This window comes from Quercus robur, chromosome 2, assembly GCF_932294415.1.
Source record: "Quercus robur chromosome 2, dhQueRobu3.1, whole genome shotgun sequence".
Lineage (NCBI taxonomy): Eukaryota > Viridiplantae > Streptophyta > Magnoliopsida > Fagales > Fagaceae > Quercus > Quercus robur.
This window is the reverse complement of record NC_065535.1, coordinates 17,582,354-17,609,632: the sequence shown is the minus strand read 5'-3', so window position 1 is coordinate 17,609,632 and position 27,279 is coordinate 17,582,354. Positions and strand designations below refer to the sequence as shown.

Here is a 27,279-nt window from a genome sequence, read left to right as displayed (position 1 = left end):
TGTCCTTTAAAAGATAATATTATTTGTGCTTTATTAGTCAACATAGCCATGTGTTTGAATATAATTGAAAAGTTTAATGTACTACACCTAAGATATTATACATGAGTTTTAACCATATTAAAAATAGATAAGTGTTAGTTGATACAGTTGTTAAAAGTTTCTTGTCACATGTCCACCTACGCCAAATGGGTTGGAGGACTTTGTACAGTGAATAGACTAAACAGGTCTTAACCAAAAAAAAAAAAAAAAGGACCAAACCAACGTATATCAAAACGAGCATAAAAGTGGGTTCAAGTGGTAATATAGTGTGACCCTCCAAAAAAAAAAAAAATGGTAATACAGTGGTAATGACATATATTGGTTAGAACTCTCCCTGCCCTTCCCCCTACTCACTATCAACTTATCTCTAATATATATATATATATATACACCCTAGCCCAAAGGTATTTGATTTGGTTTTACTTAGTTATTGTACAATTAATATGATTTGACATTGGACGGAGCTTAAGAGCCTAATAACTCTGCGTTTAGAAGGGCTTAAAAAGCTTTAAGCCCCTTAAAGCTATTTAGCAAATTTACCATTAGTAGAGTATTTTCTCCCAAGCCCCCACCCTAAAGCTACGGCTTTAAGGTGAAGTTGAGAATGTGAAGATGTTACTTTAGTCTTTAGTACAATGTTTAAATTTTTAATACAAATAATGAAATGATAAAAATTTTATTGTCTATTTTAAAAATTGTTAAATTTGCCTTTGACACTATGTTGAAATTAAAATGAAATAGAAAATTTCGCAAAGAAAAATTGTAGAGAGAGCAGAAATAAGAAAAGAGAAAAATAGAGAACACAGAGAGTTACGTGGTTTGGCCTGACAACTTACGTCAATAGAATAAAGCCTCTAGCGGTTACATCTTTATTGTATGCTTAAGTGCTATTTACAACGAATTCTAAGAGCAACCACATCAGTTCGTGCAGATTTTCTATCTATTTTACAAGAAAAAACCTACTTTTCCTATTTTACACATCTACTTTTACAAAACACCCACATCAGTTTATCTATTCTACACATTTATTCAATAAAATATTCATTCTTTTACCCTTTTTTATTATTCCCTCCCTCACTGCCCTTCTTTCTCACAGACCCATAGTCCATCACTACCAACGATCACTCCACACCCAGCAACCATCACCACCTAACTAGCATCATCAAGGAAAACCAACCCACTCAATCCTAAACCCATTCAATCCCAAACCCATTCATCACCCACCCAATCGGTGGCAAGATCATCAAAACCCACCAATGAACTAGAAAAAACAAGCCGATCAAGATCAAAACCCATCGACCCACACCCACAATCAACCAAAAAACCAGAAAAAAAAAAACCAGCAACCAACAGATCGGAGCGAGATCAACACCTCACAGCACCGCCACCTCCTTGTGACGGCCGTCGCCATGCGCTCCATCCTGGCTTCTGAGTCCCTCCCCCTTACCTCGTCTGCTCTTGAAGGGATTCGATGTGATCGGAGCTTATTTTCCTATGAATGATCGGTGGATTGAGGTGAGATCGGTGAAACTGGAGGAGAGATAAAACGAGAGAGAGGTGAGAGTGAGACGCTGAGAGAGTGAGGTGAAGGAGAGAGAAAAAAATCTAAAATATTAGATACACGATCTACAGTAGTCGTGCATATATGCATTATTAGAGTATTCCCATAAGCTCATGTAAACTCTTCTAAAATAGAAAAATGTGCAAGTTTTACACATTTTGAGCAAAAAAACACCCACATCAATGGGTGTAAAGTTGTGTATAATTTACACCCGGCTGTGTAAATGAACAGTAACCGTGTATATATACACGGTTACTGTTCACCGTGTAAACCATTTATTTTATTTTATTTTCTCTCTCCTCTATCAAACTACTTCTCTTCCCCAACCATACAACAACCCAGCGCGCCAGAATCAACTGAAAATTAACCAAACACATCTACTGAAAATTAACCAAAATCAACCTAGTATCAACTGAAAATTAACCCAAACACATCTACACAGACAAATCTACACAAAGATACACTTGCTAAAAAGAAAAAAAAAACACAGAGAGATCGGAGCTTATCGGAACAATCAGTGCTTGACTGGAACGATCGAAGCTCGTGGGTCTTGCTTGATCGGAGCTCGTGGGTATAGGTCTTGCCTGATCGGTGCTTGTGGATCAGAGCTGTTGAGATCGGTGCTTGCCTCATCGGAGCTGTGGATTGGTGCTTGACTGGAACGATCGGAGCTTGTGGGTCTTGCTTGATCGGAGCTCGTGGGTCTCGCTTGATTGGAGCTCGTGGGTATGGGTCTTACCTGATCGGTGCTTGTGGATCGGAGCTGTGGAGATCGGTGCTTGCCTGATCGGAGCTGTGGATTGGTGCTTGTGACCAAGATGGTGTGGATTAGACCGAGAGGGAGAGTTGATTCAGAAATGGGTATAGAGATGGAGATCGGTGGATTGGAGAGGCGTTGTGGTGCTTGTGATGGCTGTGGTGTTGATGGAGTTCTTGCTCTGGTGCTTCTGGGTTTTGACCGTGAGAGAAAGAAGAAGAAAGAAGAGGAAGAAAAGAAAGAGGAAACGGTAGAGACAATGAAAAAGAAAGAAAGAAGAAAGAAAATGAGGTATTGGAAAAAGAACGCGTAGGTGAAATAATATTAAAAAAAGAATATAAAAATATTATTTATATAAAATATCTTGTATAATAGATGAACTGATGTGGGTATTTTGTAAAGATAGATGTGTAAAATAAAAAAAAGTAGCTTTTTTCGTATAAAATAGATGATAAATTTACATGAGCTGGTGTGGATGCTCTTACTGTAGCAAATGTGCAAATATGCACGCTTTTAGAAGCCCTGATATGGAGCATTTTTTAGGTAAAATGTGTAAAATTAGTACTTTTTGTATTTTAGAAGACTATACATGATCTGATTCGGTTGCTCTAAGCAGGGTATATATATAGACTAGAAGATAGGGTTAGCCACAATTGGGCTTTACACTAAATTGAGCCTCTTGAGTCATTACATAATAAACTACTGTAAATTATTATCTTTATGATTTCAGTCAAGATTTAGGAGAACCCACTCCTTAACAGAACAACACGGGAATTAAGGATTTTCGATGCTCTTCCAATATCCCATCAAGGGAGACTTAAGGGGGGTAACGATCCTTAGTAGTATGAGGGTCTTTAACTATTCCTTATTAGGCCTCTAGCTTAACCTCTCAACCTATGGATTAATGGCTTCTATTGAACTCCACTAAAGGGTGTATGAACGATCCTATTAACCTCCCTTTACCCCCTCCTCTCCCTTGATGAGGGCTCCCTTCCTCTTTGATTCTCTACCAATACAGGCATAGGGAACTTATGAAATGCTATGTGTTAAGCAATGGACTCAACACAAAACACCTATGGTGGTATTAAGTGACCCATGATCTCCTACCAATGTTGTTATCCCTCACTCGATCTGGGATACCTCAAATCATTCCTTCTTTTTCATATAAAGACAATTAGGAGCATGATGACATGGTAGATTTGATGGTGAAGTTCTATCTATCTCGATTTCCCATTAATAAAGTTATTAAGCTGGCAAAGAAGATAGATAAGTCTATTTTTTGAGTCTATAACAACACCAACAAATTTGGATTATGTCTATGATATTATCGGAGACGTTAAGATGGATCTCCCCACTTTGTTGCAACAATATATTCCTAGGTTATCCTTGATACCTCTTCGTTAAGGGTTATCTTGAATACAAACTTGGAAAGCTCTTCTACCAAGTATGTTTTTGAAGCCCCAGTGTTGTTAACCTACGTGTTCTGATGCAGTAAAGCGATTATTTAGAAAGAATATTATATTTGTCTTTCCTACTAAAATGTTTGAGATGGCTGCTTTTAGCTCGTAGTTTCACTCTTGCTTTTGCCTTACCTTATATTCTATTAGTAAATAATGTGTTCTTGTATTTTGAAAGAAAGATGTACAATGGAGGTCTTCTTGTCAATCTTCGAAGCTAAGCTAAGCATTGACTACAGAGAGAATGATTGATGCCCTTTTTTGTGTGGGTACGCCGCTTCATGAGAGAGCGAATGAGCATAAATCCAACCTAATATTACAAAAAAATCATTCATTCACGTAGACAAATAAAAAGTATTTATGGTTTCATATTAGTATAATTTAAGATAATTTCATTTTTGTTTATTTGGAATCTAAAATACATATATATACATATTGTATATGATTATAAGATTGATTCATTCAAGTTATAGAAGATTTTAATAAATAAAAACTCAAGACCAAAATTAAAATAAGAAAATATTGATGTTTAATATAACTAGTAAAAAATGAAACTAAGAATATTGAATTGGAAAATTAAACATCATGTATAATGACATAGTTTGTGCTCATATTATCTAGACTTGCTATTGCTAAAAATATGGCAAAAATGGAAAAATACCACTTTCGCCTAAAAGTTCCAGCAAAATGTCCCTATTCTGAAACTAACTAGTGATATGCTTCTGTTTTGAAACTCGATTTGTAGAAAATCGAGTTATAGGCAATCAAACTTAAAAATAAAAAATAAAAAAAAATTATGGAACTCAAGTTCCTTACTGAAATTTGATTTTTAGAAAATTAAATTTCAAAACAGAAGCATTTTGCTATATAGTTTCAGAACAGGGGCATTTTGTTGGAATTTTTGGATGAAAGAGATATTTTACCATTTTGGCCCTAAAAGTACGGGACAATCTTTTACTAGTAAAAGCTATAAAAGAAGACAATTCCCACCTTTCGTCTTTCTCTCTCTTCTTTTTGTATATTTTATTTTATTTTATATTAATTCATTATAATATGCTTTTTTCTTTTTTTGGATAAAATATATAATATGATTTTTTTTAAAGAGTTTCAACAAATGACGTCCGCTCTTGATGATAGCTCTTTATCATTAGACTAAAACGCCAATTGGTTTTTGGTATAGGTAGAGATTAAACCCCAAATATCTTATTCAATCATCAAAGATTTTAGCAGTTGAGCTAACTGGAATCCATGTATATAATATAATACTTAAAACAATAGAAGGGTAGGTATTTGAACTATTGAGTTTTTTGTTGAAAACATTAGAAGGTATCAATTGAGTTACAAAACTTTTAACCTCAAATTTATTCTCTTAACCTTTATTTTTCATGAAAAACTCTCACTATTACTTTAAAAAAAAAAAAAAACCCAAATGAAAGTACACAAAAAGAAGGTGAAAAAAGGAAAAAAATGAAATGCCACTTAAGTATAATAAAGACATCAGCAAATTGATTTCTAGTGCATTAATTAGATCAGGAGAAGAAACCAGCAAGAACAAGAAGAATTGTTCAAAATTTCAAACCCTCCTCTCTCACTTATTGTAAACAAAATATTCCAAGAATTAGTTAGCAGCATTATTATTGTCATTTATTTTTTTGGTCGAGAGTTAGCCACATCAATTGCCTAGGAGTTCAAATCTCCTGTCCCACACTTTCTACTCCACTATATACTCCACAAATAAAAACATGCCACATGTCCATCTAATTTATTAAATGCTAAATTTAGGTAATTGAAATAATAGAAAACATAAATTTAGCATTTAATAAATTAGATGGAAATATGACATATTTTTATTTGTGGAGTATATAGTGGAGCAAGAAGTGTGGGACAGAAGATTTGGACTCATTGCCTAGTGCCTTCAATATTTTGCAGCTGGCTATTATTGCTCCGATATCAGTAACAGAGTTAATTAAGAAATGTCCCGGTCTCTTTCCCATATTGGGTGCATCCTATAACATCTTATTATTATTATTAGATCATTCACACCACTGTGTGTATAATAGATAGAAGGTGTGGAATTTATATAATATTGCTTAAAAATAATCTACATTAATTCATGTATAATTATGTAAATTTATAAGTTTCCTATAATAATCGTGTAAATTTACACTGACACTTTTAATTTTGTACTTAGTTGTTTATTATTTATTTACGCATCTCAAAGATAAAGGAAGGGAGTAAATTGTGGTTGTTGTATGTAAAGAAAGAAAAACAACTAAATCAAGAAAATTAATATTTTAATGAAATGTAGTGTAAAATAAATAATTTGACGTAATGTATTTTGAAAAGTGAGTATGTAAAAAAAAAAAAAAAAAAGTAAAATTTTATGCTAAAATAGATATAAATTTTTATACCAACTGATGCAAATCCACTTCTTATTACGATTTTTTTTGGGTAAAATATTATTATGATTTTGCTAAAGGCATATCCTGTTTTATCTTTATATCCAAAAATATTTACAAAAAGAAAAAGAAAAAGAAAAAGAAAAAGAAAAAAAATCACGTGCACAGCTGTATCGTTGGTTTGATTTCTATTGTGGTGCAATCAGTGGGGGTACTGTGACCGGGGATCATTGCATGCAAGAATGCCCCGAAGTAAATGGTGAAGGAAAACCTTGGCCCACCAATCACATGCAAAGCGTTTTCAAATCAAGCCCCTTCTCCAACAGCAATTTGTTCCCAATCACGTTCCCAATAAATGTCTATAATTAAGGTTTCTCTTTTTGGGCCCCATCTTTTTATCAACCCAGCTAAATATTTAAAGGAAAAAAGAAAAAGAAAAAAATAGGGCTCACTATGACATATGTATTATGTAACATATTTTCAAGAAGAATAACGCAGCGGCCCCCCCCCCCCCAAAAAAAATGTAAGTTACACTGAATGGTGTGTACTTTATATGTATAGAGAATCTAATGTTGTTTTTCATAATATTGTTAGATGGGCTGTTCATGTAATTGGAGAGGGGAGACTTATCCCTGATTTTTGCCTTGGGCCTTTGAGCTGTATAGGACCATTTCCCCCCTTTTTTTTTGTTATTTTTCTGTTGGTTTTTATTTTTAATATTAAGTATTATTCAGAAAAAATAATCGAAGAAAAATAATCTCACTCCTTAAGGAAAAAAAGAAAAGAAAAAGAGAAGACAACCTATTATAGTCCTTATTGCAGAATTGTGATATTTTAAAATAACTATGGTTCCTGTTGGGTGTCATTTAATATTGTAAAATGCAGTTTCATCATGTGTGCAAACAAATATGGCAGCCGAAAATTTAGTCCTTATTTAACTTTCTTATGTTATTCTTTAGGACTTGCTTCTGCAAGAGCAATGTAGATCCATCTTCCAAATTTAAAAATTCAATCTCGTTGGAATGAATGCCTGAGAATCACCCTTCTCGAACTGTGGACTTTCGAAGGATAAATATAATATACACTTCTATCTTGGACCTTTTATGTTCCACACTCATTATTATTATTATTATTATTTTTTTTTTTGAAAGAGTTTCAACTTATGGCGTTCACTCCTAATAATAATTCTTTATTATCAGACCAAGACACCAATTAGTTTTTGGTGTAGACGGGGATTGAACCCTAGATCTCTTATACAATTATAAAAAATTTTACCGGCTGAACTAACTGGAACCCACCATTTCAACATATACTACTTGTTTTTTTTGTTTTTCTATTTTCCTTGAAGAAGAAGAACAGAGAAAATTATATTTTCATTTTTTATCCTTTCCAGCTTTCCTCCGACCTTCGTATTTCCTTCAAGCAGAGGATTTTGAAAATACACAATAGAAGCAATGGCAGGGCATCATCACAAACAAATGAAAGGATTCAGTTTTCCTTTTGTCTCTTGCAGTCTTGGCTTAATCGATTTCAAAATGGTGGGTATAGCGACGATACTGCATAAAGCTATTGGTTATTTTGGGAGGTCACATGAAACCAACAGGGAAAGAAAAATACCTGACAAGGATTAATACTGTACAACCTGCACAGGAGCCCACTATTGTCCATGGATCTACGGTTCTGAAATCTGAATTATCAAGCCCTGCTTTTACCAGCAATGCCCATGCCATGCACAAACAAAGAGTTGAATAGTCATTCATTGTTGGGTTCTGGTGGGGCAAGAGCAAATCCCTTTTAACATAAGATATATTTTTTATTACCTAACAATATAAATGTGCACATAAATAGAGAGACACGAGCAAAGGTGCTTGTGTACGAGTGGAAGCACATGCTACGTGTAATGCACTAGCCTTAACAAATCAGTTTACTGGAGTGATGTTGTTGTTGGTGTTGGGAACAAAAGAAAGAGTAAAAAGACTAAAGATTATGAAATCACTAGCCACGTCATGCCCTTCCTGAATAATGTGGAATCTTGAAGCCCCTAATTTTTTAAATTTGTAACATTCCAAATGATGATAAAATAATTATGTAGTTGGAAGCTAGTAGCTAGCCACTAGCCAGCCATAATCCCTCTTTTTTTTTTGGCTGAATAGTATTCATTAAAACAAGAAACAACCACATAGTTGTCACATAAACATGAAACAAATACAAAGACCAAGAAAGCAGAGATACATAACGGACTACGAGGGGGCCAGCCCAATGAGCCCATATCTTTTAGGATACACAACTTGTGACGAGCTTGCTTATGTTGCTTCTATGAATATTTGATGTTACAATACTACAATCTTACACAGGCTTTAAGCCTTTAATCATTAACAGCTATCAAATACTATATATATTTATACATTATCACACAATAAATGAAAGGAAGCCGTGGGATTAACGCAGAAAAAATTACTAGAAACAAACTCATCCGGAATTTTTAACAGCGGGTATATTTGGCATCAAATCATAGCTAGTTCTTACTGCTTCTCTGAGACCCATGGAGCTGTAGAAGCAACGAATTGGTGACAACAAATATTGAGCTCAGAGCCATCAGGCCACCTGTTAAACCAAACATAGGAGTGAATCTTTCATGAAACTGGAAAAGAATAGTTGGTAGGGCCCGTAAAGTGGTATGTGGTACTGTAATATATGTAGGCAAGGCATGTTCATGAGATACGCATGGAACAATGAACATTGGCTTTTTTAACCATTCCAATCAAAGAATAACTTGGATTGAGTAATAAAACTATGCAGATTGCAGACCTGAAAGTGAAGGCGTCATGGCAAAATCATATTGTGGAAGGAGTACTCCAGCGGCAATGGGGATGGCAACAACATTGTATGCTATTGCCCATGATAAGTTTTGGTACACTTTTGCCATAGTTGCTTGTGCAAGTTCCAATGCATCTACAACCTGCCAACAACACAAATTCAGAAAAAAGAAACACGGAAAACCTAGTATAAGCTTTAATGTAGGAAAAAGTACACAGCATTCATGGTTCAAACAGTTTCGTTAATGGGACTTCTTCCCTTCTCCTGTTTTTTTTTTTTTTTTTTTTTTGGGGTAAGTTAAAACTTTCATTGGAATGCAGAGAAAACAAGCTAGACAGATGGACAGGACAAGACAGGAGGGGATTTACCTCCATTTCTCTACTTCGTAATTTCCCAGTTTTAAAATAACCCCATTACCATATTGACAAGTTTTGCATCCAAATCAAAAGCATCAATCTGCCACTAACATATGATAACCATATACATTTTTTTTATCCCTTTAAATCATAAAAGAATCAGAGTGGCCTAATTTGTCAATGGACCATTCAGTCAAGGACAATTTATACAATAGGAATGGGGTACTCTTCTCGTTTTTATTCATTTGTCAACTTTATATAGAAGGTTCCCCATCCTCTGTAATGATAGTTTAGCTCTCAACTCTCATATTATAATTTGACAAATCACCCAAGAAGCTTTCAAGGAGCATATCGTGCAAGTAAATGTTGAAGGCGTGCTCTTCCTCTTTGAATTAGTGTGCATCCAACCTACCAACCCGATGAAACTGACCCAACACAACCCAATCCAATGCCTCGGGTTGGTGAGTTGGGTTGGGTTTTTCTTTTTAGCCTCGGATTGGGTCATGTTCAAATACAGTGTATTTTATTACCACTGTTAAAAAAAATTTAGTTTGATTTATTTTGGTATTTTGAGAATTAGTTTTGATGAAATTTGAAATATAATTTAGACATATTATGGGAATTGTAAGCTATTAAAGAAAAATGCTTAATTAGTTGATGAAAGCCCAATTTTTGACAAGGCTGGAAGTTTTTTGAAAATTATCTGCTGACCTAACCCAACCCGACCTGACCCACGTACGTGGGTTGGTTGATGGATTGGGTTGAGTCAAGAATTTTCCAACCTGACTTGTTGGGTTGGGTAAAAAAAAAAACTCCAGCCCAACCCATGCAAACCCCCTAGTATCTTTAGTAGAATCATGAATACAGGTTCATATCCATAAGATATTGTAACATGACCAGAGTTTTTTGGGTTGAATGGTTACTTCTGATCACTACTAAACAGAGTATAGAGCTGGTACTGGTAGTGCAGTTACCAGAGTTTTCTGGGTTGAATGGTTATTCTGATCATCCCTAAAACAGGGTATTTATATCCTAGCAGGGGAAGAAAAATATTGTAATGAAATATACCTTGAGTATAAAAAGCTACCAAAGAGATTGTTATCAGAAATCCAATCTGTGAGAATGTGATGATCCTCAACATTTTTTTTGGCAACAGAGAAATCCCATGTGTGCATAAGTAGCATAAAACAAGAAGAAAAAATCAATCACATTGGAAAGAACATACCTGTGAAAGCTTGTTTCCAAGAAGTACAATGGATGCTGCATCAGATGCAGCGTTCTCTTGTGCTTCAATCTGCAGAGCAATCCCGACATCGGCAAGAGCCAAAGAAGGTGCATCATTTATGCCATCACCCACCTTAAGAAAACTAGACATGTCAGAAAAATGTCATTTCTACCAAAGAAAAAGCCTATTAAAAGTCCATAATAGGTTGCTTAGGGATGAGGTACAAGCAAATCTTTATCTGATATCATGTCCATGGGGATTGGGGAAGGTTGAATGCCAACTGAGATTTACCTCAGAGCTCTTTTTTTAGATCCATGGAATTTAGTGTGAACAGTTGATTGAAAAAATCAGAATCGCTAGCATGAAGGACCTATTTAACCATTGCAAATTTTCTATGTTCATATTAATTCTAGAGAAGTAATGGATCTGATTGAAGATGGTTACCATAGCAACACGATGTCCTGCAGATTTAAGAGTTGAGATAATTTCAGATTTACGCTGCGGAGTCAAGGAGGCATTGATACAATCACTTCCCATTCCAATTGTCTTTGCAATAGTTGCCACTGCCTCTTCCCTGTCTCCTGATAAGAGAACTGCCTTGATACCCTTCTGCTGGAGCCTTCCCATCAAAGCAGCAACATAAGCACATGTAGCCAGAACTCGAGTGACAAGAATGGCAAGGAAAATATTGCCATTCAGCAAAAACCATACAAAGAAACAATGCCAAAATCCAACAAATAGAATGAAACTAAACATAGTTGTTCTGTCAACCAACATACAGAAAAGCGTTATTACTAATCACTAGGATTCCATCACAACCATGACACAGAATTAATAAAAAGATTCTAATTATCCATTCTGAGGATTGGGATAAATAATCCAACATAGAGAAGGGGAAGTCTAGCAATTAGAAATATGCTGGCCAACATGTCAAGTACAAAAATTTATATGTACATAATCTTTTGTATTCTTTGTAATTCTTTAGGCTCCTTCATGTATTTTTGCATGAAGTAGTCTCTTTTCAATAAAGTATTATTACCTATCAAATTTATTTATTTTTTATTTATTTTTTATCATGGACAAACGTACAAAACAAAGTATATTTGAACTCATTTCACTTTGCAAGGACCACAATATTCTTTGAAAATCTTCTAATTATGAGTTTAGAGTCAAATATTCACTACAAATTCAGAGACAATCTATATTCTTTTAGTGACAGGGGCACTGCAATGATTTTTTTGGTGAGGTTCAGGAAATGACTGGTAAACAAAGAGCAGAAGACAGTTAAAGAGGGGAAAAGAGAAAGGGGGGGGGGGGGGGGGGGGGTGTGAAACAGATTTGCATTATAGTTGGAATAAACAATGAATAGCTCTGGTCACCAAGGACGCTCATGATCGCCATAACATAAAACTAGATTCTGTACATTATCAGATAAAATAATGCAGGGTTCTTGTATATGCAGCTAGAAATTGTCACAATTATATCATTTTAAGGAAAAAGCAATTTACCTAGTTACAGTAGATCTAGCATCAAGGCGTAAACTATCAGATATTGCAATAGCACCAATGATGCCTTCTCCTTCACGTCCAACATAAACAACTGTTTTTGAATGGCTTGACAATGATATTCCTATTGATGAATCTTGCATCACAGCATGCTCCAGATTCATAAGATCAGATGAGCTTGTTCTTCTTTGAAACCGTGCATGAACCCATTCTAAGGAACCAACTGCTACCAAACGGCCATCTAATTCTGCCAAGGTTCCAAAACCAGGTTCTACTAATTGCCCTCTTGTGACAGGGATATCCAAATTTAATAATTCAGCCTTTTTTAATATAGCCTTTGCTATAGGATGTGAAGCTGTTTTCTCTACTGCAGCAGCAATTTGAAGAATTTCAGATTCTGCATAAACAAAAGATGCCACAGCGGACACAGCAGGTTTTCCTTCTGTGAGGGTCCCTGTCTGAAAGTTGAAAATTTGAGTCAGGATGCAGAGAACTCAAATAATCTAGACTAAAATGCATTATTTATACAACAAAACTTATCAATTTCAGAGCCAGTTCCATGTGTTTATGAGTTGGAGGAAAGGAGAGGGGGGGGGGGGGGGGGGGGAGGAGAGGGGGTGAAGGGGGGGACTACCTTATCTAAAGCAACATAATCTATGCTGGCCAAGCGTTCCAACACATCTCCTCCTCTTATAAGAAGTCCTTGTCTTGCTCCTGCTCATGGTCCAATGCAACAAAGGGACGGCATTGGAGGTCTCAATAAGTACAATATTTATAGTACAGGGGCAGGGACACATAAACAGAGAGGAATATGACTATTGGAAACACAATAAATTTTAAAGTGCATGTAAGCTTTACGCCTTGTTTTAAAACATTATTGATGCAGGGAGCACAGCCAATATTTTTTTATATATATTTTTAATTTATTGTTTCAGATTTTTTTTTTCCTTATTTAAAATCTCACATTTCACTTTTGAGTTTTGAATTTCAGATTTTTCTAGATTTCACTTTTGAATTTTGAATTTATTGTTGTCGGGGATTTCATGGAAATAATTGTGGCTTGAATTGATGTACTCAAAGCCTACCAAAAAGTAGGAATGGTTTGAAGCAGTGCAATTTGAATAAGAATTTTCTGAATAGGGACGGCCTGATAGTGATTCCAATCACCCTTAGGTGATGAGGCCTAGGGTTTCAGGAAAATTCTAGATGGTGAAGTTTAGGATTTGTCTTTTGCTTTCCCCTAATTTCTATCTTCCACTCCTTGTCCCGCGTCAATTCTGCACACCATCTTATAAAAGTAGTACTGTGATAGTCAGTAGAGTGATATTTGACAAACTGGTATTTGGCATTCAGAGGACGTTTTGAGAATCATCCATGGAAAAGTATCCTTTATATAAATATAGATATGCAAAAATCTCTATTATATTTTTTTCACTTATTTGCAGTCAGAACTAGAAGAGTAGAAGTTACTCATTTCAGCATTTGTTATGACAGATGCTCATTGTAGGTCTCATTGATACTCTCAATCATCTCATATTTGCAACAATAATAGATATTAGGAAGAAAGAAAGTTGATTACAGGGCATAAAGTATCATCTGAGCAGTAAGATCTCATGCACACTTGTTTTAGAACTTGTGTGTCAGCATTATAAAACATCCAACTGCATATAATATAACTTATCCCAATAAAAAGGAAAAAAAGAAGAGCAAAGACTAACTGAATATAGCAAACAAGTTAGATAACGTACCAAGAGAGGTGCCAACTAGGATTGCTGTGGGTGTGGCAAGTCCCAGTGCACATGGGCAAGAAACTACCTAAGGGAGAGAAAAAATTACTCTTAAGAAATGAATAAATAACAATAACATTTCTTTTAAATTTTCTCTCAAGAGTTTCTTGTTTCAATATATAGGATCATCAGCAAAGATGTTTTTCCTCAATAGATGGCGGTAATAGACAAATGGCTAAATGAATCAGTCCTATAGCATCAATTTGAATTATGAAAAATGATATAGCGGATGAGTGTAATTTTTTTCATTGATACTTTTTTTTTTCAATGATGATTATCGCAGATCAGTATGACATGGAGTCTTAAATGGCTGACTACTTGTAAGATGAATGGATACACAGTTTTCAGTCTGCAGTATTGTTCTACAACTGTCTAGTCACTGGCTTTAGTGGCCTTAATTTTTGTTATCACTTTTCAATCAATGATGGGATCTAAAAACTATTGAAAACAAAGTGTTTGAGACATGGATTTAATCTCAGTAAGATTTTATGTAATACTAGTTATGATTACTTCAAGAAGATTTAATGAAAAAGAGGACAATAAAAATCACCACAATTGCAGGGAATCATCCAGATATAGAATATTTCTATACAGTTTAATAGGCATCCATTTCCATTTAAATGTACCAAAATCTTTGTTGAATGACACCAAAAAGTAGTTTAAAGACTTTTACACAGTTTTAGTCTGAAGTATTGTTCTACTACTGTCTAGTCAGTGGCTTAAGCAGCCTTAATTTTTGTTAGCACTTAGCACTTTTCAATCAAGGATGAGATCTAAAAACAATTGAAATCACAGTGTTTGAGGCATGGATTTAATCTAAGCAAGATTTCATGTAATACAAGTTATGATTGAACTTCAGGAAGATTTCATGAAAAAGAGGACAATAAAAATCATCACAACTGCAGGGAATCATCCAGATATAGAATATTTCTGTACAGTTTAATAGGCATCCATTTCCATTTAGATGTCCCAAAATCTTTGTTGAATAACACCAGAAAGTAGTCTAAAGACAATTAGTTATAATAGCATATAAGTTCACCGATACTCACCAATACATCCACAGAAAGTTTCAAGCTCAGAAGCAGAGGATTTCCTTCTGGCCCAGCAATATCATTGAGCAAAACATCTGGAAAAATGTGTGTCCCAATATAATACCTGAACAGGAATACAACCAGGTGTTAAAAGCAAGTAGATTATAACAGGAAATATATGAGAATTAATAAATTTCAGTGTCAAGTTAAATTGATTAATGTTACAAGAGGTTTATAAATTGTAGCCTTTCTTAAAAACTCCGATACTGGTCCTATTAATCCTTTCATATAACCTAATAGCATTTTTTAAGCATTATGAATGTAAGAATAACTAAAGAAGCAAACACATACCAAAATGCAAATGTAGCAGCTGAGAGAGTCATTACACTATATAAAGAAGCAAACACATACCAAAATGCAAATGTAGCAGCTGAGAGAGTCATTACACTATATACAAATGGCCCAGCTATTGAATCTGCAAGCCTTTGTATGGGTGCTTCATGTCCTTGAGCATCCTCAACCTGACAATAGAACTTTCATATAACTAGAAACCACTAATACACATCCATCTAATAAGCTTTAAAGTCTCATATAATACGAACCATCCACTTATCATATATATGTATGTATATAATATAATATGAACCATCAAGCATTAGATTGTTCATTAGGCTTATCTCAATAACTGTCCATCCAACCTGGCCAGGTTTTATTTGAGCTGTTCACACAAGTGTAGTAAGTTTCAAATGTTTGTTTATATGGGTAAAGCAATAGGAGAAATGGGGTCAATTCTTATTGTTTCTAAGAAAGTCAAGTTTCATGACTTTCTTACCCTGTTGGCAACAACCACCCCACCCCCCCCCCCCCCCCCCCAAAAAAAAAAAAACCCCAATCTTTAAAACATGAGGCATTTCAAAATACCTCTAGTTTAGAATTATGGGCCAAAATGACATGAAAAAGAAAAGAAATAAAACAACCGTTGTTTTACTAACCATGCGAAAAATCTTGGAAATTGTTGAGTTGGCGCCAGTGGAAGAGGCTTCAATCCTCAAAGGACCATCCTGAAATACAAAGTAGCACTTCTAATTAACTTAAACAAAATTGAGACATCAAAACCTGCGTAAAATTTGGATGTCCTAAGAGTTAACTGAAGAGTGAACTATGTGGCCTAAAGCTTGATTTCACAAGGAGAAAAATGGTAAGTAACAATGTGTTTTCAAACTCCCATCTCATATATCCTAAATATATAAAGGCAATACAAAATTTATTATGAAAAGTTCTATCTATGTCTAAAACATAAGCATCACACAAAAAATATCACCCTACAGAACAGAATTAAGGGCAGAAGGAATAACATTCAAGTCTTCACATGGTCATACCCAGTTTATAGTTCCAGCAGAGACTGTGAGGCCTTTTTCCTTAAACACAGGAAGTGACTCTCCTGTAAGCATGGATTCATCCACAACACTTCTTCCTGAAAGAACTTTTCCCTGTTGCAGGCAATTTTAGTTTCAGTTGACATCTATACAAACATTTCATTTTTAATATATGTATGCACATATATACATAGATACATATGATGCAAGCAACAAAAAGCTCTGGAAGAGCAAAGTTAAAAATCAAACCTATTTGAAGCTATGGTCTAAATTTGATGTGGGGCCTAGTTGTAATCTTACAAAGTCTCAGCCTAATTAGTTTTGAACTTAACTTTATCTCTATTTGTGCTAGTAAGCTGTTAGTTCAGTTCAGTTCTATTTAATTTTTCTAAGCTAGGGGTGATTTTTTGGAATGAGCAGTACTAAAGGTTTGTGAGTCTTATTTTAGGTTTTGGAATCCTTTTCTATTTTATTCTAGTAGTTTCTACCTGGTTAGCGGTTCTTTTCCATTTTTAACTTGGGAATCCTAGTCTTTGTTGTAATAGGATTGATAACAGCCTATATAAAGACCTTTATCATTATGTAGGCCAAAAATTCAGAGAATGTTTTAATACATATTCCAGTAGCTTTTGAGCTTTTAAGGGGTGATTGCCTATGCTGTTTCCTTCTTCTTTTCCGTATTTGTTTTATCGAGCACCAAATCATCAAGATCCCTTTTTTTTTTTTTTTTTTTACACCTAGTTACCCCTAAGCCCCTTTACAAATGGCACTGACCTGTTATTGTTCCACTGCCATGAGTGAGAGGTATTGCTACTCTATGAAGCCAACCTCGTGTGGTGTTGTCCTACTTGACCACTCCTCTTTCACAACTTAGCAAAAGGGGAGAGGGGGGGAAGCTAGTACACGACATAGTGGGAAACGATAAATAAATAATTTATAATTTTATGCATATTATATATATTTTTAAGCATGTTTTATGTTAACTAGTGATGATAATTAAAATATTGTTTGCGATATTTACAACTTTTAAGTTTTAATTGCTTAACACTAATCCCTATTCCATATAGCTTTGTTTTGACTGAGAGAGTTAGAATAAAGCATTAATTACATTCAGCTGTCTTAATGATTGGAAAATACACAATCAGCTCAGTCTTTAAAAAAATTGAATGTAAAATTTCACTGAGAAGCCTCTGGCTCTCGAACATAAACAAAAGCAAAGAATAAAAAAAGACATAACAGAGAACATAGAGAAGAGAGAATGGTAAGAGCAACATCGATGGGCTGAGACAAGTGCTGATGAGCTTTGTCGGAGTGTAGATGTAGGATGACAACGAGAGAGAGAGAGAGAGAGAGTGTATTACAATCTAAACACCGATCGACGGGTCAAATCAATCCACCTTTTTTTCCCCTAGTTTTATCATCACCATTTTGCAATCATGTCCCAGAAGTGTCTTAACTGTATCCGAAATAAAAAATGAAAAACAAAAAATAAGAGAACCTTTTTTTTTTGGGCCATGTCCATGCTTCCTAGCTAAGAAGTGAGTTAGATGTTGGCTTTATGTGTGTATAGAGCTACCTTCAAGGTCCGACTACTCATTTTTAGGTAGCTTGTAACTCATGTGTAAGCCTTCATCCACTAATCCTTCTCAACCAACTTAGCCATATATATAAACTTTACATCAAATTCCTAACCAACATTTCATTAAGAACCCTAAATATAGTTCTCTATCTTGCGTCAATATATAACGGAAAGAGGCTCCACAAAGAAAAAAAATGAATGAGAGACTATCTTAAGTAATCAACAAATCAATTTTTACAGCAAAAACATGTTATGTGTATATATTGATCTAATATGTATTCATACAACATATTAATGAAATCTTAAGGCTATACACAAATGTTTGACCTAACAAGAAATTATCTGATTTCATAACAAGGTTGGTTTTTATGTTAAAGGGTAAAACATATCAAGTCAGAGATAAATTGCACTGGGGAAAGGGTAGACTATAAGACTGATTGAAGATTTTATTTATTTATTTAATGGTATGTTAAATGCACCAATGTGTCTTGAACCCATGACCTCATCTCCATCTCAACATTATGGGAGGGGGAAGTGACAATCAAACTATAGCTCACTGGCAGGAGCTGATTGAAGATTCAAATGTGATTTCTCATAATAACTGATTTTAAACCATGGAAATCCATAAGCATTCTGAACACTTACATCTACAGGAATAGTTTCTCCAGGCAAAACCAACACGGAATCTCCAACTCGAATGTCATCAGTTGGAACCTCAATACATATTGCATCAGAGCAAAGTACACTATCAGCATTTGAATCACTTTCAGAGGACATGATCACAAGTCGTGATTGAGTGGATATCAATGACTGCAAAAACATCCAGCACATTCAATCAAACAAGAGTTGACTATTTTATCCACAATAAGATATCCAAGCATATAGGAAAGGACATCATGCATAGATCAATTTCCTGTACAGTCAAATTAAGGTCATTTCCACTCATCACTTTTTCCGGTAAGCCAATCCTATACAATGGGACATAAAGAAAACAAGAAACGGGTGTTCTGAAATGTGTTGAATTTAATGAAAGTAAACCGTGGTGCCATGTTTTTTAACAATACAGTAATTCACAAATACTCAGGCTAGCATGTTCATTGCAGTGAGCAAATGGTACTCTCTCACCAAATAAATATGCTTATCTCTGCTACCTTCGTATTTTTATGACATTAGGCTAGACCTAATACAGACAACAGAGACATGGAGAACTACATCAAACCAAAAATACATTGAGACAACTGTGATCAACGTGTTTCAGCAACCGAGAAAAACAATTGTCTTTTAATATAAAACGAAGTACCTTGAATTTGGATCATATATTTTTTTCATTGCTGCTAGAAATGAAAGAGAGGGGGGGGGGGGGGGGGGGGGGAGACAAGCTACAAAAGTACATAATAGAGCAAAGAAAGAAAGAAATTATGGGAAGAACTAGCTTAGTGAGTGTTCCATCAAAATGCACTGAAATACTAAAAGGATAAATACTACTACTACTACCAATAATAACAATAATGAATAATATTCCCATCCAAACTCAATATCACCCATTGAAAACCTTTTAGACAGATAAAAAGAAAAATAAATCACAATGGCAGGTAAAAAAGGCACAACTACACAAGTTAAAGAAGCTATAATAAAGCCGAATTTCATGAGAAGAGACTATCAGAATTTTCATAGATTATTTTGTTGAAATTAGTGCCATAAAGCACATTTTGAACTTACTAAAAGTTCATTCATATCACTTGATGCCCTGATCCTTGCCTTTTCTTCCAGAGAACGTCCTAGGAGCACGAAACCAAGAAGCATGACCTGCATGCTAAAATACAGGAGCCTTCCATGAGGAATTTGTTTTCTAATGAACTTTAATGTTTAACTTACTAGCTTTCACATGTCATGAAGATCATCCAAAAAACTTCATAAGCTCAGCTTAAAAAGCAAAAAGCCAAGCCATGTTGAGTAATAGGTTTCTCAAACTCAGCTTAAAAACTTAACAAGCTTCTAAGAAGATCATGCAAAGTACTGAAAATAATGAAAGTAAAGCAATTCACCGGTTCATCGAAGAATGATGCATCCCATTCAAGGCCAGGGTTAAGAAGTGAGACCTACAAGAGAGAATAAATTTAAGATAATAAAATTTACAACCAAAACTGAAATATAGCATAACCATCTTGCAATGCAAGGGAAAACTCAATGTTAGCTTTCAGAAAGGGCCTCACCGCACTAATGATAAATGCAGAGATTGATCCAAATCCCACTAGAGAATTCATATTTGGTGAACCTTTCTTGAGTGCCCTCAAACCATCAAAAAGCAAGTCTGAAACATATTCTTACTCTTTTCAATCAAAACATATTAATAGACATAGAAAAATTTGAACATACAAAGTAAGCAAACTACACTTTACCTCCTTGGCTATAGTTTGATTTTAAATTCATACATTGATCGGTTCAATGTCCTTGTAGTTTGGATTAGACTGAAAAAATTTGGTGAATCTATCAAGTGATGCTACATCTTCATCATCATCTACTATTCAACACCCTAATTGCACACAATCTTCCTTCCTTTTTCTTTCCTATCAAATGCCCTGCCTGTGGGGTGAATTAAATTGATACATTTTGGATGAACAGTTAAGAGGAAAAAGAAGGAGGAAGAATGATAGTTTACAAATAAGGTGTCAAATTGATGATGATGTGACATTACTTGATAGATTTACGAAGACAAATCAACTTAATATAAACTATAAGGAGGTTCAGTATAATCTTTTAAAAGTCAGGAAGGTAAGGCAATAAACAATAATCTAACCAAAATTAATCAATGAGCAGGGTCGGCCATAGATCCTTAACAGATTAGTCAGGATCAGCCACATGTATTTTTTTCCTCCATTTTATTCTATCCGAAGTCATAGTCTCCTGTTACTTCCTCAATTGACATGTCGTTCTAGTAATTTCATTTTTGGTCTTCCTCTACTTTTTTTTCATTCCCTCAACTTGAATCAACTCACTCTTTGTTATAGGTGCATTGATCTCAAATACCAATGAAAATTTATTACAAACACATCAAATCCCTCATGAGATACTAGTTGACAAAATATACCAAGAGGATGAAAGGGAAGCCATTACTGACCTCGTCCAGGTCCTAATAGAGCTCCCAAAGCCAAACCGCCCTTCACATATGAATTATGAAGTACCTCCCAGAACGATCCTACACCAAACAACAACAATGAAAAATAAATCAAATGAACCAATTTTTTTTTTTTTTTTTTTTGCTTTGAAAAGCAAAACTTAACTTGCTCGTTCTTGTTTCGAGTTTCTGAAATAATTTGATTTACAATTACCATGAGCAACGTGAATTCCAAGAGAATGCAAGATATGCGAACCGTGCGATCCGCAACACAAAGCCACCAAAGTCCACGCGAAGAACACTCGGTTCCGACTCTTAGCGAGCAATTCCTCTTTCTTCTTCGCCATATCCTTCCACTTCTTCACGTTCTCCGTTACTCCCATCCCCGAAACCCTCCTCTTCGTCGGGAACCCACACTCCGTCAGCTTCACAGCCAAACTCTCCGCAACATTCGCAGCCATATCGAGCTTCGCGACCTCAGGCTTCAATTTGACCGCGGCGGTCTCGGTCAACATGTTGACCACCACCGAGTCGACTCGGTCGTCGGCGGAGAGCAACGATTTGACTCGCGACACGCAGGCCCCGCACATCATTCCCGATACATCGAGAAGAGCCGACGACTCGTCGCCACGGCTGCGAAACGCATCGTTTTGCGTAATCATCCGTTCGGTTTCGAGAGAGTTCGAGATAACGAGATTAGGAGCTGAGAGGCGAAAGCAAAGTCGAGAGCGGCGCGGAAGGTCATTACGACGCCGTTTTACTGGAATCAGAGTATTAGAGTCTGTGCTATAAGTGAAGCAGAGCTTTTTGTGAGACACAAGAGAGAGTCTCAGTAGATCAGTCATCGTCGGATAGAGAGAGAGAAAGAGAGAGAGAGAGAGAGAGAGGAGGTGATGGGAAAACCGAAAATGAATCAAATGGAGGTGTTCGTTGAGTAATTTGAAAGTGGCGTGGCGAGTTTGATCAGGATGTGACACGTCAGATAATTATATCCTCAACTTTCATTTCTGGCTGCGAGTCAACTAACTTGTGGTCAAAATTGCGGGAGGAGTTGCCACGCTGTATCCACCGTTGAAAACTGTGCACAACGTCGTCGTATGGAGTGTAATGATTCTAGGATCAAATATCTCTTTCCTGATTTCTATGCGTTATCTTTGTTTTACCAGTGGACTTGGTGAACTGAGCTTCGCAAGATATGGCACTGAATAGTGACAACGTTACGGAATGTAAGGCGACTAAACCTGTGCCAAATTGTGGAGTGCTCTCTTGGGCATTCACTCAAACACCATTGGCAGTGGCACCCCCATTCCTGAGACCATTCAGCTCCAAGCCTAGCAGTGGTAATTATGTTTGTCCAAATCCAAATACCATTCTTCGTGACATTCAAAGCTCTATCATGTCAACTACTGATAAATGCTTCAAATTACTTCACCTGTTCGCTTCTGAAAATCCTGTTCTCAAGAAGCTCCTCGCTTGGTCTTCTGAATTTCACACTATCCGCAAACAGGTACGTAACTCGCACTCTCTACTTTTTACTTTTTACTACTCTTTTGGCGTCTCAATTGGAAAAATGTTGGAATCTTGATAGTTGATTGAAGTAGGAGTAATTGATTCTGATGGACGCTGAGTAGAGTCTGAGTTGTAGAATGTCTACTTTATGTCTTTCTGAATAAAATTTTCAGTAAGGGAAGGTTTCAATTATAAATTTCAATCAGGCAGAAGACGAAAGAGAGACTGAAACCACTGCACTGGAGAATTCATGTAGCCAATAGCAAAGTAGTCGAGTTGATCCAATTGCTGATTCCGGAAATGTTTCATTCAGCCTTGATTATGTTTGTGTTATTCTTGTAGAAACTTTATTCAACTTGCCCAACAATTTGGATGTTTTATCATTTGTTTTAGGGCTAGCAGTACTGCACTATACAAGATTGACTGCCTAATGACCGATGTAAGTAGGGATCCCCTAGCTATCTTACTATTGAAACTAAATGGTCCATCATGAAGATTTGTCTTAGACTCTTGGTGAATTTCCATGGTGTAGGGTTGTATGCTTTTGCGAAGCATATAGTTTTAGTGGATGAAAGCAGACATGAAGTGAGCGCCAAGTTAGAAACCTAGGGGGACGCCTTAGAATTTAAAGGCTTTAAGTTAAGTAACTTTAAAATGTAGTACATAGAGTGTAAGTCTAAGTAATAGGAGAAATAAAGATGGGGCCATAAAACTTGATGGTCTAGAGATGCCAAAAAATGAGTGCTTTTGATATCATGGTTCAATAATTCATAAGGATGGAAAGACTGAAGAAAATGTAAATCATAGGATAAGAGCAGGGTAGATGAAGTGGAGAAGTGCATAAGGAGTATTGTGTGATCGTAAAATACCTATTAAGCTAAAGGGAAATTTTACAAGATTGTTACAAGAGCAATCATGCTATTTGGCATTGAGTACTTGGCTATTAGGAAATGACATGTTCGGTTAAGATTAGCATAGCTGAAATGAGAATGTTAAGATAAATAAGTGGAAATGCAAAGAAAGATAGGATATGAAATGCATAAATTCGGTTAAGATAGTAGTAAAAGTTGTTGTTGTTTGTCTTGTAGTTTACCAAGGATATGTTCCCACCTTTCTTTATCTTCTTGTACTTTTCTTTATGATACACCTGAACTGATATTAAATATTCTTCATTTCTTTGATCAGTTGGAGTAACTTGTTGAACTTTACTTCAGATTGACTGCAGGAACTACAGGAACATGAGCTCTCTGTCCAATCACAATTTTGCTGCTGTCTTACCTGGAGATTCAGTGGCAGGGCTTGTGGTGGCTAATGGCATCCTGAATTTCCTGAACATTTATAACACGGTTTTGATTGTCAGGCTTGTCTTGACCTGGTTTCCAAATGCTCCCTCTGTCATCGTTAGTCCCCTCAGGTGATCATCCTATATGTTGAAACTCTGATATGGTAAACCTTTCAATTCCATCATAGGAAAAGGGAAAAAATACAGGAAAATTGAATTCATGTGAACATGGTGTTAGAGAAATTTGATTAGAACTGCTGAGGTGATTAACAATGAATTTGCCTTTTAGAGTCACACAGGCTGATGTGATAACCTTCATATCCAATCTGAATTACAATATTGTAAAGAAATAAAGGCAGAATCGTTCATAGATAAGGTCATCATTGTTCTTTAGTCCATGGGGTGTCCAGAACATATAATTGATGTTGGAGTTTGTAGCCTGCTTTATGCATTTAGCATTTGATTTCTACTTGCCTCAGTGATATGGAAGATTGACTGATTGTTTATTCAGTTCACTTAATCTGTACATCTTTCTGATGGATATAATGTTTTCGTTCAGCACTTTATGTGATCCGTACTTGAACATATTCCGTGGAATTATCCCACCTCTTGGAGGGCTGGATCTCTCTCCCATACTGGCATTCCTCGTTCTGAATGCCTTTACTAGCACTGCTTCTGCACTTCCTGCTGAACTTCCTGGGACAAGAACATCTGAAGAAGGTCCTGCGTCTCATTCAAAGTTTACTAATCTTACTACATCGCAGAAGAAATGGCTGCTAAGGCTTCAAGGAAATAGGTCAAAGAGCTCCGGTGGTGTCAATTAGGCTATTCTGTTCATTTCCATTTCTCTCTTCAAAATTTTCTTCCTTACCAATTGTCATAGTCTACTAGGTATACATTTGTGTATTCTTGTCATTTTTGAGTTATAAAAAATCTTCCGAATATTACCTATTTACCTTGACTTCGAATGGCTGAGGTGTAGAAATTCTTTTGTTACGCATGTTGTTTCACTGTCTCATCTTCTGGTATCTTGTTAAAATGTTGTATTAGGCATGCATGAACAATCCAACTTAATTTATTCTTGTCAGGGTGACTAGTCTGCTGCTATTGATATTAAGTTGTTCATGGCTAGTGGTTTTAGCTGACTACTTGATTTTGTCTTATGTACCCTAGATACGTATCAAAGAAAATGATGTGAATGCGGGTTTTTTAATTCATGTAGAACAGTTTGTGCAGCTATGTGATCAGATAGTAATAATGAATGGAATAGAAGTTAAGGCCCATGCTCGATTCTCAAAGGAGATAACTTATGACCCATTCACATTCTTACATTTTTGGTAGGTAGACCTATACATGTAGATGTCCTCCTCAGGGAAGACTTTTTTGGCTGCTTTATGATGAGTTTAGAGAAAACCAATGAACTCTTGCTGAAATAATACTTTCTTCTCTCATAAAAATGAGTAGATGGTGAGCCTGTTGATTTGAAACCCATTGTATAGAAGTATAACTTACCAATCAAAAAAAAAAAACTACTATATGCTTGGAGAAAGTCTATGGTTTCCTAGGCAGGCCTAAAAGGTAGTTACCATCCTTTGTAGAACTTTATTGTTTATTCTTCCGCATACAATAATCCACTCAATTTTCTTTGTTCTATTGTGAATTTGTGATTGGTAATGATCACAATTCCGTGTTGCTTTTTAATTCCTTTTGATGAGATATTAAACGGCTTTGCGACCTTGTATATTGTGGATATGTGTTTGAATAGATTTGAGAATTTATGCAACTCAAAGACAGAATCAGATTCCAAACAACAGCATCAGACATATATTTTTGTTAATGGGGGAATAGTCTATCCCTTTCCAGGACTTGCTCACATCCATTCAATCTAACCAATGTGACTTCATGAGTAAGCTGCCGAAGCACTATCTTGCAAAGTACCTGATTTTCATTACTTCGATTCCCTAGGGAGGATAGATTATAAAATGAGTGTCTTTTTCCGAAAAAACTTCTCCAAAGACGCTGTCCAGGAAAGTTCCCTGAGATCAGCTCAAAAAACAAGCTAACATCAGCAACTAGTCCCAAAGAATATATCAATCTAAACTAACAAGAAGGATGGAGAATTCTCTGGAAAAATCCCTCCCATCACAGCCTTCCCTCTTTTTTCACCAAGTACACACTTGGCCACTATACAAGTTTTGGTGAAATTTGATCAACTTGAATCCTTAAACAACGAGACAAGGCGGTTTTCTGTAGAGAGTTGCTTCCTGAATGGAGCTTGGAGCTACATGCAGAACAAGTAGGTCTACTTCATATGAGAGGCTGGTGGTAATAGGCTTGGCTCTTCTAGCTGTACTTTCTCCTCTCTATATTGACCGGAAACTGGAAAGTGATGAAGAACCTGAGGAGGAGCCCTTCAGTCTTGTTTCTTGGTTGCCTCTGCTGCTCTTGGTGTTGATCTTGGCCATTGTTTTGTCGCATTACTTAGATCAGAGCTGTAGCAGGTTTGATCCTTATTGGATTCACAGAGTTGGTGGCTCTTCTTGTGGTATCATTTTGATTCTCTTGGTGCTTATACTGGTTTTGAAGTGCAAAGGTTCTGTAAAGAACTGGGAGGCCTGGCTTAAATGAGAGAGAGAGAGAGAGACAAAGTCTCAAAGATTTGGCGTGATGCTGTGTTTGAGGAAAACGAATAAGCAGCTTCTCAGTTTGGGATTGAAATACTTTTTGTATCTTTTCAGATATAAGAGTTAGCAGCTTATTGAATGAAATCTAAAAGTTTTTGTTATATTAATATTTTTGATCCATTTCTTTCTAGAGAGTAAAAAACAAGGTAAACAGCCTCCCTCTCTCTCTCTCTCTCTCTCTTCACACACACACACACTTTTTGAGCTGCAAAAAAAGAACACTTTTCCATGATTCTTAACAAATACCTGGGGTTCTTAAAGTTGAAAGACGAGTCAGATTTTCACCACATTGGATTTTATTTTTATTTTTTTAATTTCACAGACAGCATGTAAAAATAGAACAATGGAAAAGGAATTCTATTAGTTTTCTATGTTTTCTCTTAGGGATGGAAAAGTAAAAGAATGACAAAGGTTGGGAAGATAATTTATTTTTTATTTTTTTATTTATAATTTTTCACCATTTGGCACCACATCCAATGATGAGAAAATGGAAGGATTGGAAATATATATAGATTTTCTTTGATCGGTTTGCCAGAAAAATGAAAGAATGGAAAAGGTTATAAGTTTTAATTTATTATAATGCTCATATTATATAAGAATTTTTTTTTTTTTTTTTTTTTTATAGCAGATAAGATTAAAAGAATTAATTAATTAATAAGTAATCAAATATAATTTTTTAATAGTCAATCTAACCTCTTAACCACACACACACAAAAAAAGAAGAAGGCAAAATTGATTAAAAAAACAAAGTCGATGGGTTTCATCACCCTTTTTGATGAAACCCATCCAGCTCCAACGAA

At 35.6% G+C, this 27,279-nt stretch overlaps 3 protein-coding genes across 3 annotated transcripts; 2 read left to right on the top strand and 1 right to left on the bottom strand.

Moving 5' to 3' along the window:
• Positions 1 to 8,423: 8,423 nt before the first annotated feature.
• On the bottom strand, positions 8,424 to 21,944 carry LOC126712716 (copper-transporting ATPase PAA2, chloroplastic). Its single transcript, XM_050412161.1, has 17 exons — positions 21,219 to 21,944; positions 21,008 to 21,085; positions 20,103 to 20,200; positions 19,935 to 19,988; positions 19,609 to 19,695; positions 18,535 to 18,699; positions 16,314 to 16,424; positions 15,927 to 15,995; positions 15,346 to 15,455; positions 14,953 to 15,058; positions 13,865 to 13,931; positions 12,751 to 12,830; positions 12,120 to 12,574; positions 11,056 to 11,230; positions 10,612 to 10,743; positions 9,022 to 9,172; positions 8,424 to 8,817 (listed from the first exon to the last, which is right to left on the bottom strand). Exons 1-17 carry the CDS (start codon positions 21,847 to 21,849, stop codon positions 8,729 to 8,731), a joined length of 2,658 nt encoding a protein of 885 aa, XP_050268118.1. The 5' UTR covers positions 21,850 to 21,944; the 3' UTR covers positions 8,424 to 8,728.
• A 191-nt stretch (positions 21,945 to 22,135) lies between these two features.
• LOC126712717 (ylmG homolog protein 2, chloroplastic) lies at positions 22,136 to 24,791 on the top strand. Its single transcript, XM_050412162.1, has 3 exons — positions 22,136 to 22,511; positions 23,728 to 23,927; positions 24,355 to 24,791. Exons 1-3 carry the CDS (start codon positions 22,200 to 22,202, stop codon positions 24,617 to 24,619), a joined length of 777 nt encoding a protein of 258 aa, XP_050268119.1. The 5' UTR covers positions 22,136 to 22,199; the 3' UTR covers positions 24,620 to 24,791.
• A 795-nt stretch (positions 24,792 to 25,586) lies between these two features.
• LOC126712718 (uncharacterized) lies at positions 25,587 to 26,588 on the top strand. Its single transcript, XM_050412163.1, has one exon. The coding sequence runs from the start codon at positions 26,064 to 26,066 to the stop codon at positions 26,421 to 26,423; it is 360 nt and encodes a 119-aa protein (XP_050268120.1). The 5' UTR covers positions 25,587 to 26,063; the 3' UTR covers positions 26,424 to 26,588.
• Positions 26,589 to 27,279: the final 691 nt, after the last annotated feature.

Bases quoted from the DNA above. Each gene is read 5' to 3' on its own strand.
- LOC126712716 (XM_050412161.1), bottom strand. From the start codon at position 21,849: ATGACTGATCTACTGAGACTCTCTCTTGTGTCTCACAAAAAGCTCTGC. The intron at 21,086-21,218 runs GTAATTGTAAAT...TGTTTGGTGTAG, and splicing joins TGGAATTCACGTTGCTCATG to GATCGTTCTGGGAGGTACTT. The intron at 15,456-15,926 runs GTTAGTAAAACA...TTCTATTGTCAG, and splicing joins TTTCCAAGATTTTTCGCATG to GTTGAGGATGCTCAAGGACA.
- LOC126712717 (XM_050412162.1), top strand. From the start codon at position 22,200: ATGGCACTGAATAGTGACAACGTTACGGAATGTAAGGCGACTAAACCT. The intron at 22,512-23,727 runs GTACGTAACTCG...ACTTTACTTCAG, and splicing joins TTCACACTATCCGCAAACAG to ATTGACTGCAGGAACTACAG. The intron at 23,928-24,354 runs GTGATCATCCTA...GTTTTCGTTCAG, and splicing joins GTCATCGTTAGTCCCCTCAG to CACTTTATGTGATCCGTACT.
- LOC126712718 (XM_050412163.1), top strand. From the start codon at position 26,064: ATGGAGCTTGGAGCTACATGCAGAACAAGTAGGTCTACTTCATATGAG.